We start from the raw sequence: 15,883 nt of genomic DNA on the forward strand, positions 1-15,883 counted from the left end.
ATTTTTGGGATTCCATCTGTAAGAGATATGAGAAAGAGCAGAGTCACCTCCCATGTTGCTGTTACTGCCCCACAAAGTGTCTGAGGGTGCACCAGGGTGGCACCAGTGACACTGAGCGCCGGTGTGAGAATACTGGTCTTCTGACCAGTTCTATGGCCAGAGATCAGTGTGGCCTACTTTATGAGTTTTATCAGTTTTACTGCTCTAGACAATGGTAGTTATACTGTGCTCTGTATAAGAATAAAGTAACTTGAGGGGCGCCTGGATGGCTCAGTTGGTTAAGCGACTGCCTTCAGTTTAGGTTATGATCCCAGGGTCCTGGGATTGAGCTCCGCAACAGGCTCCCTGCTCAATGGGGAGCCTGCTTGTCCCTCTCTCTCTGCTGCTCTGCCTGCTTGTGCTCTCTTACTCTCTGTCAAGTAAATAAATAAAATCTTAAAAAAAAAGAAAAAACAATAAAGTAACTTGAGGTTCATATTTAGTGCTTTGTTTTCGTCCCCTTTCTCTCATTGAAGGGAGAAACCCAGCTTAAGGATGAGAATTTTAAAAAGACATCATTAGTGATTTAGGCTCTGTCAGTTGGGGGAATTTTGCCTTTCTCAGCCTCCTACCCCCAATCCAGCCCCCATTTCAGGTGTGATCATTCGCACTTACAAGTTGCTGCTGTTCTTGCGTAGACATTCAGGTTTTGATGGGAAGCCTTGTGTACCTGAGACAAGGGATTGAGAACTCACCGTATGTTCACCTACTTGATGCAAACCAGTGGGCTGACATCTGCGACATCTTCACACGGGATGCCTGCGCCCTCCTGGGGCTCTCGGTGGAGTCCCCGCTCAGCGTCAGGTATGCAGATTGGTCATGCTCTTGGAATACGCATTGCTTTGTGTTGGTTTTCGTTAATTTCTTGTCTAGTTCTTGATGTTAAACCTGAAGAGAACATTTGTCTTTCTGAGGAAGAGTATAGTTGGTATTTCAAGAGATCATCACAGTTGGCAGGAAAACAGTTTCAGAGCAGTGTGATCCCTGAACCTCTGGTTGTCCCTGACATCCTTTTCCACTGTGTTGACATTTGCAAAGATGATGCAGAAATAATAGTGGTTTGAACTGCTTGCACCTTAGCCAGATCAGTGCAGTGGTCCCAAAGTCCGGAAGGACTCACTGTATCTCTCACACATTGTACTCTGCCACACACTTGCAGTTGAAGACACACTAGCTAGCTTTACTTAACACTGTTCTTTAAAAAATGATTGGTTTTTTTACATTCTGACCTTTAAGTACACATCTTTTTTTTTTTTTAAGATTTTATTTATTTATTATAGTCCATGTTACAAAGTGGGAAGTTCTCATAAAGCCCTTCAAGCCAAAGTATCATGCTTGTCTTAGAAAACACCTGTATATGTGGCACCTGGGTGACTCAGTGGGTTAAAGACTCTGCCTTCAGCTCAGGTCATGATCCCTTGGTCTTGGGATCGAGCCCCACATAGGGCTTTCTGCTCAGTGGGAGCCTGCTTCCCTGCCCGCGCCCCCCGCCGCCTGCCTTTCTGCCTACTTGTGATCTCTATCTATCAAGTGAATAAATAAAATCTTGAAAAAAAAAATCTTAAAAAGAAAGAAAACACCTGTATGTTTTTTTGAGTTTTATGAGCCAATAAACTAGTTTTGCTTTTTTTTTTTTTAATGTAAGAGTTCTTACTTGAAAGAATCACTAAAAGATAAACTAGGGTTAATTACACTTGGGTTTTTGGCAGATATTTTTCCACATGTAGGAAGAGAATCATGTCAAGGAAAGCAACTGTCTTTTTGTATCTTTTAAATTCATGAGTTTAAGCTACAAAAGAAATTTTGGGAAACTTGTACCTGCCACTGTGGGCTTGACAGCTTTGCTGATGGAATTGGTGATATTATGAATTTGAGTTTTTGGATATTGTATAATGAAATGTGTTAACACTTAGAAGATCTTAATTCACTGAGATCTTACAAAGTCTTGCATGAGTAGAAGATTCATTCACAGTATGAGACAGCCAATTGGAGTTTTATGTGGCAAGGAACAGAAAGATTCGATGATAAGGATTCAGATTCCACTTTGCAACTAAACTTAAGAAACTCTTCCTTGTTGAGTTTTGGTGTGGCATTAAAGGGGTATTATCACAATTATCCGAAAGGCAATTAAATTACCATATATCTGTTTAAAGCTAGATTTTCCTTTCCCGTTTACTTCAATCGAAAGAGCACCCTGCAGCAGATTGCAGAAAAGATAGGAATCCATCTGTCTTCTATCAAGCTAGGCATTAAAGAGATTTGTTAAAAATGTAAAGCAGTGCCAGTCTTCTAACAAATTTATTTTTGGTTTGGAAAATATAGAAGTTTTGGGGGGGGTAAGAATGTTACTTAAAACATGTAATATATTATTTTAAATGAATTGATATTTTGAAAATTTCTTGATTATAATTCCTGATATAATAACGGTAGTTATAACCCACAAAAACAAGTGTCTTTTGAAGATTCTTAATATCAAAGCATGTAAGTGGGTCCTGAAGCCAAGAAGTTTATGAGCCTGTTTTAAGAAAATAACTTCTTTAGCTCTCTCCTATTTATTTAATTCCTCAAGTGTTTTCAAATCCCTGCTATGTACCAAGTATCATGTGGGCTCCAGAAATGGGTAAGGTGCAGTCTGCGTCCCACCAGCTGTTCCACCTGAGCACAGGGGACACTGAGGCAGTTAATTACACTGTGTGACCAGCCGCAGGCCAGGTCCTGGGGGGAACAGATTGTGCCGTGGTGGAGACTGACGTGCAGGGGTTTAGGATCGGCCCCGGTGGGGAAATAAAAGCAGCAGGATTGGGCAGAGGGTAAGTTTAACTGTGATGCCCCTCCGTGGAGAGCTCTGGAGCTATGGTGGGCCTGTGGAATTATCCCCAGTTGGGGCAACAGAGCTGGGCTTGTGTGTCCTCACGCGGTGCAGCCATCACATGCGACCGTGTCGGGTGGCTTGCTTCAAGTGACGATGGTCCTGAAGAGGGGCTCCGCTGAGAGTTGGCTGCCAGTGCTTCCAGATCTGAGAAATGAGCACTTCTGCCGTGGACAGGGCTATCCTAGTCTGTGTGCAAAAACAGTGTCAGAAAGTCATTCATGGGTGGCTCAGTAGGTTAAAGCCTCTGCCTTCGGCTCAGGTCATGATCCCAGGGTCCTGGGATCGAGCCCTGTGTCAGGCTCTCTGCTCAGCAGGGAGCCTGCTTTCCGTCTTCCCCCGCCTCTGCCTGCCTCTCTGCCTACTTGTGATCTCTGTCTGTCAAATAAATAAATAAAATCTTAAAAAAAAAAAAAAAAAAAAGAAAGTCATTCATGACTGATAAGCAGAGCCTGTTGAATCTGGTGGTTTTGTAAAATGTAAAGCTTTTTTTGGGGTGCTAATTCAGCAAAGCAGAGGGCCCTATGCCCTGTCTAATGGCCAGGGCCCTCGGCACATGGAGTCTGGAAGAACTGACATTTCCTGGGACCAGGCTGTCTGCCACCTGGCCTGGCACTGACACGTCCTCTTCTGCTCTCCCAGTTTCTCAGCAGGTTGTGTGGCGCTGCCGGCTTTAATTAATATCAAAGCTGTGATTGAACAGAGGCAGTGCACTGGAGTTTGGAACCAGAAAGATGAATTGCCCGTGAGTTACAGTTCTATCGGTTGTTTATTTTCTCCTGCCATTAGAAGGACTTAAATGTTAAGTAAGAGTTTAAAATGCTTGTTTTGCCTTTTAACCAGAGAGCAGCATTGTAGTCGTTCAGCCAGGATTCGTTTATGTGTAGACATGATTAAACAATAGAAATGGGAAGCCAGTACATTTTGGAAGCACTGAGTTTGCTTTTTTTAAAATTCTGACTTGGGAAAAAAATAATAAAATGTTGACTTAAAGTGGCAGTGCACGCACAGGAAGGAAGACCTCCCGTGTGTTGGGGGGGTGTACACTGTAGCTTGCAAATACGTTCTCTAGTGTAGTGGACAGACCACTTACACTGGGATTCTTTTAAAATATAAAAGCAGTGAGGTCAGTTGGTTAAATTTATTTTTGTCTTAGGCATTGATATTTGTGAGGTTATGGATTTGTACTTATTAAAATAGAACATAGCTGTTAAAGGTTATCCGTGGGACACCTGCAGTCATCAGTGGCCTTCCTGTGCTGTGTGTCCACTGCTGCTCATGGAACAGACCATGATTTTAAACATCAGCTCGGATCACTTGCCAGCTCTACTACTTCTCTTAACAGTAGTTGGTCCATCTTTAAAATGGGGACCATCCTTCTCTTTATGGGACTATTAAAGACTAGAGATAACATTGATATGCTTAGGATAACATGGGACACATTAGTAGGTACTCCAGTTTTGCTGCCCTAGTAGTCATGGCACGGAGTGACAAAGGTCACTGCATGTGAGTTTCCACCAGACCTCTGACAGTAGGCACTGAAACTCTGCCTAGAATTCTCATGCCTGTCGTGCTTGTGTCAGAGATCCTAATAGGCTATATATGCATTGGGTTTTTTGCTGCTTTTCTGCCACACCTGTGCACAGGTTTATCTGCAGTTACCTTCCAGCTGGTAACTGTCATTTGGTTGCCCCAGCTTCTCGTTGAAGATCTGTTTTGATTGAAGACACAGGTGCATTCCCAGTGCTGGGTGTGGGCAGGATACTGGCAGTACCCCTGCTTCATGGCTGCTCGTTTGAACAAGTGAGAAGGACTTGAGCCTTCACTTGATTTGCTGAAGCAGGTGCCTGCAAGTCTGGCAGTTTCCCAGCTACATTATGGGCATCTCTAACATTTGGCACTGGCATAGAGCGTACTGAAATCTGAATTCGCCTATGAAGCTTATGTGTCAGGGTAGTAAGGCAATGAGGGGGTGATGATCTGGCCATTTTTTTCTCAGGATTATTCTGTTACACTTTGTCAGCTTTCTTGAAAGAGTCTGGGTAATAGACTTTATATTGATACAACCATTTTAGAAGGAAAGGAAACAAAGAACTGACATTTATAGAGCTTTTGTTTGTTTTGTTCAGTGTGAAGGGAAATAATTGATACACTTGCCATGGGCTCTGAAGGACAGATTGTAAAAGGTCTTCCTGAACTTGAGCTTCGAGTTCTTGTTTCAACTGGTTTCTCAGGACCATTAAACACAAAACATGAGAAACTCAGATCTGAAGTTTACACAAAAGTAAACCTTGTCTAGTCTGCCTTTAAAGGAATTACTATTACACTGAATTTTTATCACCTAGCTAAGTGTGCTACAAAACAGGGTTTCTGGTGGGTTTTGCTCTTAGGGTATATCCTGCCATGTTTTCAAGAGTGTTTAACTTCTAGAGCATTGCCTTCCCTTTGACGCCTCAAACATGAGCATTTGGTTTGTAAAGTAGTGTTATAAATAATTTTGAAGGTTAATTAAGATTATGAAGTAAAACTTGGATCCCTAAAACTATCCTTCTTTGAGGTAAGAGTGCTTAAAAAGTTAAATTTAGATGAGTAGACTGATGTTTTTGCTGCCCAGTGCATATTAACATGTTTTCTGAAATATAACTTGAGGTTTTTTACTGTTTTTAAGATTGAAGTGGACCTTGGTAAAAAGTGCTGGTATCACTCTATATTTGCCTGTCCCATTCTTCGTCAGCAAACAACAGATAACAATCCACCCATGAAATTGGTCTGTGGTCATATTATATCAAGAGATGCTCTGAATAAAATGTTTAATGGTAGCAAGTAAGTGTCTGACTTTTTAAATGTTGGTTAAAAACATTTTTCTTCTGGAACTTAGTGGGAGGTTGTATCTGATTTTTTTTTTTTTTGTCAGTCTTTTTATTCATAAATTTGATGATTAGATTTACAAGCATGTTTTTTGATCTTAACTTTTGGGGTAGGCAGTACATTGTCGTTGTTCCCCCTGCCTTTACATGAAATGTAACACACCATATATGGTTCTAAACTTTGTTTTTTCTACTTGATGGTATATCTTGGAGGTCTTTTACATGCTACAGTGAGAGCCCCCATTGTTTTTTACCTGCATGGTAGTCTACTGTATGGAAATGTGATAATTCCTTACCAATGAAACTTTAACTTCTGTTGTTATAAAGTGAAATATTTTATCTACGTGTGATATGTAAACTGTAGAATTGGAATTGCTAATTAGAAGAGTATATACATTTATAAGTTTTATACCCATAATGGGCACACCTTATTAAAAAAAAATTAAAAGTCTCAAAAGCCTATTTCTAGCTTAGGTAGTTTGAACGTTTTTTCATTGGAGTTCATTTCAGACCTGGTATGGTAAGGTCTTTTTTTTGAAAGAAGGTCCTGGCATGTAACGAAGCTCCCTGTGCCCTTCCCAGACCGTGCAGCAGCCCTTCTGGTGCAGCCGGATGGGCCTGGAGTATGCCACTCTGTGCATGCCCTCCACAGGCTCCGTGACTTGTTGACGCCACAGCTTGGGTCACATTTGCTGCACTTGACTGCCTTGTGTCACCAGTACATTTGAAATTCCTGTAAAGACAGGAAGAAACTGAACTTTGGAGGGGAAGAATTGGATTGACTTTTAAAACCACAAAAGCAGTTTTCAAAACCATTGTCTTTGTCTTGTTTACAAAACAGTTTTCACTAATATCTACTAAAGAGGAGCCTTCAGTTTAGTGTCTGGCTTGATTGGTGTTTATTTGTGACCCTTCAGAGTTTGGCTGTTATATTAGGGGAAAACATAATTAACCCTCAGAACAAAATACAGATTTGTGCGTGTGTGTGTATGTGTGTGTGTGTGTATGTAAGTAATTGTTAGAGATATTCTATAGATGAAAATTGAATGCTCGGTACTGATCCTGTTCCTTGATTCAGTATTTTCTTCTTGTCTTTAGATTAAAATGTCCATATTGTCCGATGGAACAGAGTCCAGGAGATGCCAAACAGATATTTTTCTGAAGAAATAACTTTAATTTGCAATTTGTAAGTGAAACTGAATTGTGGCGCATTTCAGAAGAGAACGTTCCATTTAATGCAGCTAACTGAGGACTCCCGTGTTTATATAAGCTAATGCTCCAGAAACTTTGCCAACATTTTAGTGTACACACACTGAGGGGAGTGCTCCAGATGAATATTATCATAGGGCTTTATTATATTCTTGGTCTTCATTTTTGATCAAGTAAATACACCAGCAGTTGTCATTCAATGCAGGTTTTTGTACTTAATTATATGGTGATTTTTTTACTTTTTAAGAGCAGAAACAGAAATCAACCTCCCTGCCATGTGTTTAATATTTCTCCTGCTTTTACTTTTGTCATTTCTTGATAATTGTAAGGTTTGAGAATGTTTGTGAAAAAGTTTTACTTCCTGTTATGTATACATAATTAAATGAAAATTCTTCAGAAAAAGTTTGAAAAATTGAATTGTGGTTATAAAACTAATTTGCATTTTTTTTGCTTAAGGAAGAAAGCTGTGATAGATTCCCAATTTGCTTTTTGATGTTTTCCTCTGCTCCAGCTCTCACCGAGAAGTCAGCAGACCTGCATTTGAGCTCTGCTTGTAGCCCCAGCGGGCTGCCTGTTTCAAATTCCATCGTGAATTTAGCAGGTTGGTGTGAGAAGTCTTCCACTAGAACAGAGTGGAAGGAGTACTCTTGTTTCTTTGCTTTTATTGCCAAGAGGTGCTTGTTTTAAAAGTGTGTTCAATAAAATGAAATTCTGAAGTTAGAGGTGTTCTTAAGTTAATATTTGCTCTCTTGGTCTTGGTAGCCCTATTCTCTGAAATCTACCTTCAGGACTTGGCTGTCTGTTTCATTTGTATATCATCGCAGACACAGTGTTGTTTGTGTGTGTATATATGTGCACCAGCATCAAACATTGTGTATCTGGAAGGAAAGAAGCATGTTCCAGTCCTAAAATGCAGTTACCAGACTCATTACTTTAAATCCTTAAAGTTAGAAGTTAGCATATTTTCTGTAGTGCAGAATATGTTTATTGCTGTTTTTGTATTTGAATAGTATACTGTTCAATGCCTCTCTTCTGCAAAGTGTATCATCTCATTGGCTGTGAATCTGTATATTACTCTAATGGATACAGATGATGATCTTTTCTCTTGTGAGGTATCTTCATTTAATGCACTGTCCAGAAATAGCCATGTGTAAGAGTCTTTCTCTGTATGATGAACGAACTACATGGAAAGGACATCTGACTTACACCTGTTAAGTCACTTCATTATAAGAAGAATGTTATACGGACATCACCAAATATTTTGCAACTTTATTTCATCTGACTTGGAACTAAACATCAATGTCGGAAAACTTGATGAGAAAACAAAGAAAGAAGAAAATGCAGAAGGAAAGAGGACCGTAACACTTTGCATTTTAAACTGCAGATTGATTTCTTTTGCAGGGAGGGAGAAAACAGGTTTGGTGCTGAGTTCCCTCGAAAGTGTCAGCGTGTGCAGTCATACACCGGCCTGCATGGTTTGTCCTGAACTGTATATCTGGGAGAGGAGGGATTTGTCTCAAAGGAAAGGGGTGCTGCAGGAAAGCCCTGCTTGACTGCTCTGTGTGGTCAGACTCCCTCCGAGTGCTACGTTGCGTGAGGTTGGTTGGCCGGGAATGGCGGCTGGCCTGCTCAGAGTGTTGCTCTGTCTGACCTCTGTCTTGTTGGCCCCACCAGGACTCTAGCTCTGTGTTTCGGCTTTCCTCTTGGAACCCTCCCTAAACCTGCTCTCTCCATTAAAGCAGTGAAGGCAGAGAGCAGAGAGAAGCTCCTTGGACTCCGTAAGAGAAGGTAGAGAATTCCAGGCAACTCTGGCTGAGGATGTAAACCTGGTTTATGACCTATATTTCCCTTTGAGTTACAATCCAGAGTACCTTTTTTTTAAACTACTTTTTTTCTCACTGGGCCAGATTTAGCTTTACTCACAACTTATTCTCACCTTTCCACCTCTAACACTTACGAAACATTTAGGCTTCACGTAAGATTTGTACAACACAGATGTCGCACAAGAGGCTGGTGGTAAATATTTTGGGGGCCAGACACCTCACATGGTCGGCTCAGGCCACTTTGAAGGCCAAAACAAAAGCCAGAACTCTGCTTTGTCCATCTCCCAGTGTTGGGAATCCTGTTGACAGTTTTCTGTGCAGCTCCTGAAACTTTAAAAAGAGCATGCTTTTAACTGAAGCGTTTGATTTTGGAGTTTCTTATGTAAGGTCCTTGTAGTCTACTCGGCAGGATAGGGCCAGAAATTGGAAACTCTTGATTTGACAACTTAACATGAAAATTATGTCTTGTGACCTTTAACTGAATGCATGGACTTAAAACATTGGTGGGAAAATGTGAAGGAAAGGTGGGTTTGAAAAGGCCAGACCTTAACCAAAGATGCTGAAATACAACATGTTGTCCTTTCTGCTCTAGAAACACCTTCAGGAGTGGTGTCAGGACCTTGTCGCTGAGGCTGTGTGTGTCCGCGGTGCGGGAGGGTGCTCCTTGTCATGCCCTGCCTCCGTGTGCAAAAGATCGTGATAGAGCCAAGGTTTTTTTAGAGTCAGACTCATTATAATAATACACATTGCAAACAGAGTTTCAGAGTGGTTTCCTCAGCTTCCTTAGGAACCATTCCATTTATCAGTCGTGGACGAAGGCCATGGGACTATGCTAAACCAATAAAACCTTATTAGAACCTTATATTCTGATTTAGCCAGAGCGCCTGTGCTTTCAAGTACAACCTGAAGGACAGTGGCTAAGTTTGTCTTTCAGTCTTTTTTCTCCTTCGTGTGATCATCACAAATACCATTTCTGTTGTTTTGGTGGTGATTATGTGAGACTTCTAATACATAAATGAACGGGTATTGGTGCCTCTTGATTTTAAAAAATGTTGAAGAGCCACCTCATATTCATAGGGTGTATGAGTATTTTATGAGTGTATGAGCATTTAATTGAAAATAAGAAAGGTATGAAGTTAATCTTTTGATTTTTCTGTAGCAGCTGATGTATACAGAGACACTAAACCCCACACCAAATTATGTGGGGAATGAGGATCCTTTTTCTCTCCAGGTAGTCCCACAGGCCTGTAGTTTTGTTCAGTATTCTTTATGCTGTGAGTTATTTCCACCTCAGTGGTTCAGCCTTTGGGACAACAGATACTGCAGAAACCAAGGACTCTTGGTTATTCGCACAAGACAAGCTGCTGGTAGACATTAGCCCTCTGGTTTTCCAGCTCAACTTCTGATTAGCGGACTGACGGTCAAACTGGTCAGTTTGCTTAGTCAGCAGACTCAGGTTATTTTCAGGGAAGGCATGGTTTGGTTAATTTCATCACTAGGATATGTAAGGTGAAGACGCAAACCAAATACCTTTCATTACTTAACTCTACGTACATTATCCTTGGTAACACTAGAATGCTGTGGTCTTGAGGGAATGTTGGCAAGGAACGCATACTTGGAAGGCTTGGGGCTCCATACGCCTGTCCGGCTGGGGTGGGCTTTATGGTGGTACAATAGTGTTTACCATAAGCAGGTACAAACTGCATGAACTGTTTTTACTGAGCTATAATTGAATAGATACCAAAAATAGAATGACAAATGTATTTTAATAGCAGATGAGGCGATTAGTTTTAGGGTGAATTTTCCGCTGTTGATTTTACTTCAAGAGATAGGAAGAGAAAACAAAGATTTGTTTTCAAGATGTTTCCCTCTACAGTGCTAAGCTGTAGTGAGCATATGCTTCGTTTACTTCCAAAGAGGCAGCAGCAGCTGGAATGGGCTTACAGCACATGCTTTGTTTCATGTTGTGGGCGAGGACTTACACTCTTACTTCAGCAGTCACTTCACGTTCTCCAGCAAGGCAGATGTGGGGTTCACTAGGATTTAGTGCCTGATCTTTTCTTTTGGGAAGGGGTGGGAGTGAATGTAGCGGGGATGGGAGGGAAGCAGAAGAAAACGGGCGTGTGAGTGAGCGTGCATGTGTCTGAGACTCACCGTCCCCCCCCCACCTGTGTCCAGCAAGGAACAGGCATTTAGTGTATTTTGCTCACGACTGCAGCGTGCATGTATTTTTTTTCCCCTCGTCCGTGTTTTCTAAACTTACACTAAAAGGATTCATCAAATCATCTTGTTCAGATGGCTCAGGATTGTATTTCTTTTGCTTACGCTGTGCTCTTGGGTTCTATAGTATTTCTATAATTATGTAACAAGAATAGTGTTGCACTGTAATCTATCATATAGAGCTATATGTATGGAAAATTTTGATCAGTTTTTTAAGAAATGTATCCTGTTTGCAAAGGCACAATAAAGTTGCATCTTATAGACTATAGGCAATAAAGCTAACAATAAACCTTATTTAACACAAACCATATTCATATTCTCTGTTCATTTGATTTTGGACAAAGTCCACCATATCAAGTAGTTTCAGGGACTTCATTTTGACTTAAAAAGTTCTGATATACCTAATTTATAAATTTCAGACTGATATAATAGAGTTTTTGGAAAACTATAACAAATGCTTTGTTAATGTGTGTATTCCTATGTAAAACACATGGCTTCTCCTGTGTATATTTTTAAAAATTAAAGAAATGCACATTTAAAAAGTGTTTTGTGGAACCAGTCTGTGTAAACGTGACAGGTCACAGAGGTACGGGGGAGGGAGTCTGGAGGTATCAGTGGTAAGAAGAGAACATTGCTGCCTGTATTTGCTAAGGGTCTGAGTCAAGAATTTTAAAAAGCTCTTTGTCTCCATCCTATCCTGTGTCTGTGCCACCAGCACATCCTGTGTCTGTGCCACCAGCAGTGGAAGGAGAGGTGGGGGAGGGGGAACACCATCCCTGGTCGCTAGGAGGGGATTGCATTCGTGTGGACAGGCTCCTGCACCCTGTGCTGCGCCCTCTGGCTGGCTGGGACTCTCGGGCTGGGGTGCCAGTGTCTCCTCTGGGAAGAGGCGACCTGGGGCCACTGTCCTTGGGCTGCTGGTGGAGTGGGACACCTACGTTCGGCATTGGCTGGGAGAACGCCAGACTGAGTTGTCGATCCGTTTAGTGACAAGCTAACATGGTGGAGACCCAGGATCTGTTTGTGCTGCTTTTGTATGTATTTTTTAGACTCATTCTTATCTGACATTTTAGAGTGTTTCCTACTTGGGAACAAGTGTGGGAACCACCCAGTTGCATTTGGAGCTAGTGGGCTGCGGTGGTAGACATGAGGCCTGGCCGTCCTGGCCAAAGACCTCACCAGCTATCCCTGCAGCATTTGGGGCTCTCTAGGACTCAAAAGTGTGATCTCAGCAGCAGCAGCATCACCCAAGAGCTTGCAAGAAATGCAGAACCTCAGGCCTCAGCTCAGATCGGCTGAATCCGAATCTGCATGCTTGTGAGAAAACTGGCTTCCCTTATAAGGGGCCTCTTGGATAAGAGGCCTCCCTATTAAGTGAAGTACCCTCCCTCTTCAGGGACAGGTGAGGATCACATCTACTGAACAAAATTTACCCTTGATGACTAAGTCCTGAGTCATCAAGAAAATTTAAATTTAGTGTGCTTTGAACTCTGTTTTAGGACTGTGATTTTTAACACCAGTGCATTTCTTTAAGCATCCAGGTGTTTGAAGGGGTGTTGTATTTGCAGCATGGCAAAATTTGTTTCCCATCCCCTCCCTACCAAAATGGGCAAGGACGATCACCAAGGATATAAAATAATGGATTTTTGTAATGGCAAGGTAAAGATTGCAAATGCACGTTTAGACCAAACAGTAGCCACCCCCTGGTAGAGGCTTTGGTGATAGTATCCTAGCAGACAGAAAGGTCACTTCACAGAGGACCTACCTGACTTTGTTTTATGGCAACCAGTAAGAAACTCTCATCACCGTATACACAAAGTTTACAGTTCTGAAGCACGTTTTACAAAATGAATGCTTCTAATGTGTTATAACACTAATATTTTCAATTTGTTAATGTTCATCAAGACTCTAATTTTATGACCTGCTAATGAGTCGAGAGCCACAGTGCAAAAAAACCTTGCATTGGGACACCCGGGTGGCTCAGTCTGCTAAGCATCTGTCTTAGGCTCAGGTCATGATCCCAGGATGCTGGGATGGAGTCCCACAGCAGGCTTCTTGCTCAGTGGGAAGCCTGCTTCTTCGACTGCCTGTCACTCCCCCTGTTTGTGCTCGCTCGCTCGCTCTCTCTCTCTCTGATAAAATACTTAAAAAAGTAAAATATGAATGAATGAAATTTTAAAACTTTGCATTAGGGGACAATGGTAGAATCCATTCACAAAGCTACTTTGAAGTCTCTGTCAAGATATGTTTGATAGAAAGTGTTTTATTCATTCTTTTAAAAAAAAATACTTTCCCAAAAAAACCTTTCCTTATGGGGGAGAGTTTCTTACACTCCTATGAGTCCCCTATACTAACAAATATAACATACCTAAACATTAAGTATTGTCTAAGCAAGAGCTCCTGTACGTCGGCATTTTGAGTTTCCTTGGGAAAGTCAAGGTGCTTCGTGCTAAGTACTGCTTAGAATCCTTTTATTTAATAACTCAAACAGATGTGTGTATGTTAAATGCAGAAAACATTTAACATACCATGGTATGGCACCTTTGATCATTCAACGTGGGATTTTTTTTTTTTTTTCCTAAGTTCCAGGCACTGAGAGAAAACAAGCTACTTGGTATCCTGGAGCTTAGGAATTGCTGATAGAGAAAAGTGGAGCACAAGCACCAAGGCCCTTGTAGTGAGGTTAGTTTCCATCGGTATCCTCATTACCAGAGGATGATGGGAGGGAAAAGAATGGAGATAAGAATAAGTTGGGTATTTTTAAGGTCCACTCTTGCTTAGTAGCAGATGTGGTTGGGGAGGGGATGAGGTTAGAGCAGAGCAGGCCAAGACAGTAGGTGAAGTGAATGTTGAATATCGCAGGTCCTGAACAGTATTCTGAACAAGACAGACTTGGTCTCTACTCAGTAAGGACCAAGATAATGTAAGAGTGAGAAATACAATGGAAATCTAGCAAGAGAAGTTTTTATCCTAAAATGTTAGTGCTCTGAACCTTTCTGCAATTCAGAGAACCAATAGGGTGGGGTCTCGAGTTTTGAGCTTCCTTGATCTGATGTTCTAAAATATATTCCCAAGTCTTCTGTTGTCTCCATTTTCTAGAACAGTGACTTTTTTTTTTTTTAAGACTTTATTTGAGAGCATGCGTGCATGAGAGCACAAGTGGTGGGGGAGAGGCAGACCCCACACTGAGCAGGGAGCCCAACGCAGGCTCTATCCTAGGATCCTGGGGTCAGGACCTGAGCTGGAGGCAGATGCTTAACCGACTGAGTCACCCAGGTGTCCCCGGAAGGGTGACTTTCTAACCTCACACTCTCCTCCTGTTGATTTCTATACCATGTGGGTTGTGTGATTTTCTGCCAATTTCTAGCCAGGAGGGGTCTTTTTAACTCCATTTGAGGACTGCATTCAGCCACTTTGCAAGGGCTGCTGTGCAAGTAAAGGGCTTTGATGTTGTTTCCCCTCTAAAAGAAAAGTGTTCTTCAAAAGGAAGCCTGTTATTTGTCAGTGTTCAGGACTAATCATTTCGGGAGCTTTTCCCCCTTCTGAACAGGTTAGAAACCCATTTCAGGTTTCTGTTCATTTTTAAGACCATGCTGCTTTTAGTTGTTTTAGATCAGTGAGCTAATCAGCGCTAAAGAGGAATTTCACAGGAATTTATTAAGTTATCCTGCAAGCTTTGAGAAGATCAGGAAATCTGGGCGGATGGCCTTTGACTTTACTAGCAGATAGCAGTCAGCCGCCTGTGAGAGCTAGGCAGTCCAGGGTTTTTAGGGTGGCTTCGTGCTGTCAGGGGCCTGGGCTCCTGTCCGTTTGCACAACCTTCACGTGTGGCCTGTTGCACCTCTTTGTTAGTTGTAACCATGATCCAGGCAGGGAGGAGGAAGAGGAAGGGAGTGGGGAAAGAAGCAGCTTCCCATTGAGTAAGCTCTTTTGAACAGTCTTTCCCGGAAGCTCCATTCAATGACTTACTAGCCACACTTGGCTGCAGGGAAGTCTGGGAAATGTCTGGGCACAGTGCCACCTGTAGTACAGTAAGGGTTCTGCTGGTAAGGAAGAACGGGAGAACAGTTGGAAAAACAACCTGCAGTCTCTACCACGCTTGCCCGTGCCTTGGAGCCAGGAGACAGATGAAATTTCGCTCACATAAAGGAATTAAGCCACTGGCATCAGCCATCAGTGCAGCCTTCCACCTCCCCGAGACATGACACAAATGAGGAGGTAGCAGTCACGGAACCACCTCCTTGAGTTGCATTTCTTGGCCCCTCGTGGTATTCGTGTTAGAAGCAGGCCCTCACCCTGACTTCAGACAGGATCCTATTTGTTTGATTTCACAGCAGATGGTGACTTTGTTTTGTACCTTGGGCTGCATAGGTGTAAAAACTGGTTTTGGGTGCTTACACTTGTGGCGGCGCAGCGTGATGCACACCATTGTCGAATCCCTATGTTGTACCGTTGTGTGTCCTGTTGTGTGTCTGCTGTGCTTCAGTTAAAGAGCAGAGCGGCTAGGCATTTGGTCTGTGGGGTTAGACCTGAGCTCCAATCATGAGCCCATCACCAGGCTCTAGAGTGATCTTGGGCAAACGTTCAGAACTTCCGATGCCTTAGTCTTTTCATCTGTAAAGAAGAATGGTAATTGTTCCTACTTCAGGGTTCTGCTGAAGCCCACATGAGGTGCTGAGCCCATGATGAGTGCTAAATAACTGGTACCTGGTTTTTTATTTAAGTCACTGGAACATAAGAACAAATGACACCTACAGATCACAACCATCTAAGGGAGAGCAGCAGAGGGGGGTTGTCCGAAGGGATGGGGACCTCAGGAGGTGCTGAGAGGACAGATAGTAGAGCTCATGCTTCTA

General features: G+C 42.2%; 1 protein-coding gene across 4 annotated transcripts in view; it reads left to right on the forward strand.

Annotated features, from left to right (window-relative positions):
* Positions 1-11,570, forward strand: part of RMND5A (required for meiotic nuclear division 5 homolog A) — a 62,843-nt gene extending 51,273 nt beyond the window's left edge. Inside the window, exons 6-10 of one of the 4 annotated variants that reach the window (XM_032352699.1) lie at positions 678-843; positions 3,551-3,653; positions 5,577-5,731; positions 6,874-6,961; positions 7,441-11,570. In XM_032352699.1, the coding sequence (XP_032208590.1) occupies positions 678-843; positions 3,551-3,653; positions 5,577-5,731; positions 6,874-6,937 (488 nt within the window). In that variant the 3' untranslated portion in view covers positions 6,938-6,961; positions 7,441-11,570. Of the gene's footprint in view, positions 1-677; positions 844-3,550; positions 3,654-5,576; positions 5,732-6,873 lie in introns of all 4 variants that reach the window. The other 3 variants (XM_032352700.1, XM_032352701.1, XM_032352697.1) reach the window with 3 other exon arrangements.
* The last annotated feature ends 4,313 nt before the right edge of the window (positions 11,571-15,883 follow it).

The sequence above is a fragment of the Mustela erminea genome, chromosome 7 (genome assembly GCF_009829155.1).
Source record: "Mustela erminea isolate mMusErm1 chromosome 7, mMusErm1.Pri, whole genome shotgun sequence".
Classification (NCBI taxonomy): Eukaryota; Metazoa; Chordata; class Mammalia; order Carnivora; family Mustelidae; genus Mustela; species Mustela erminea.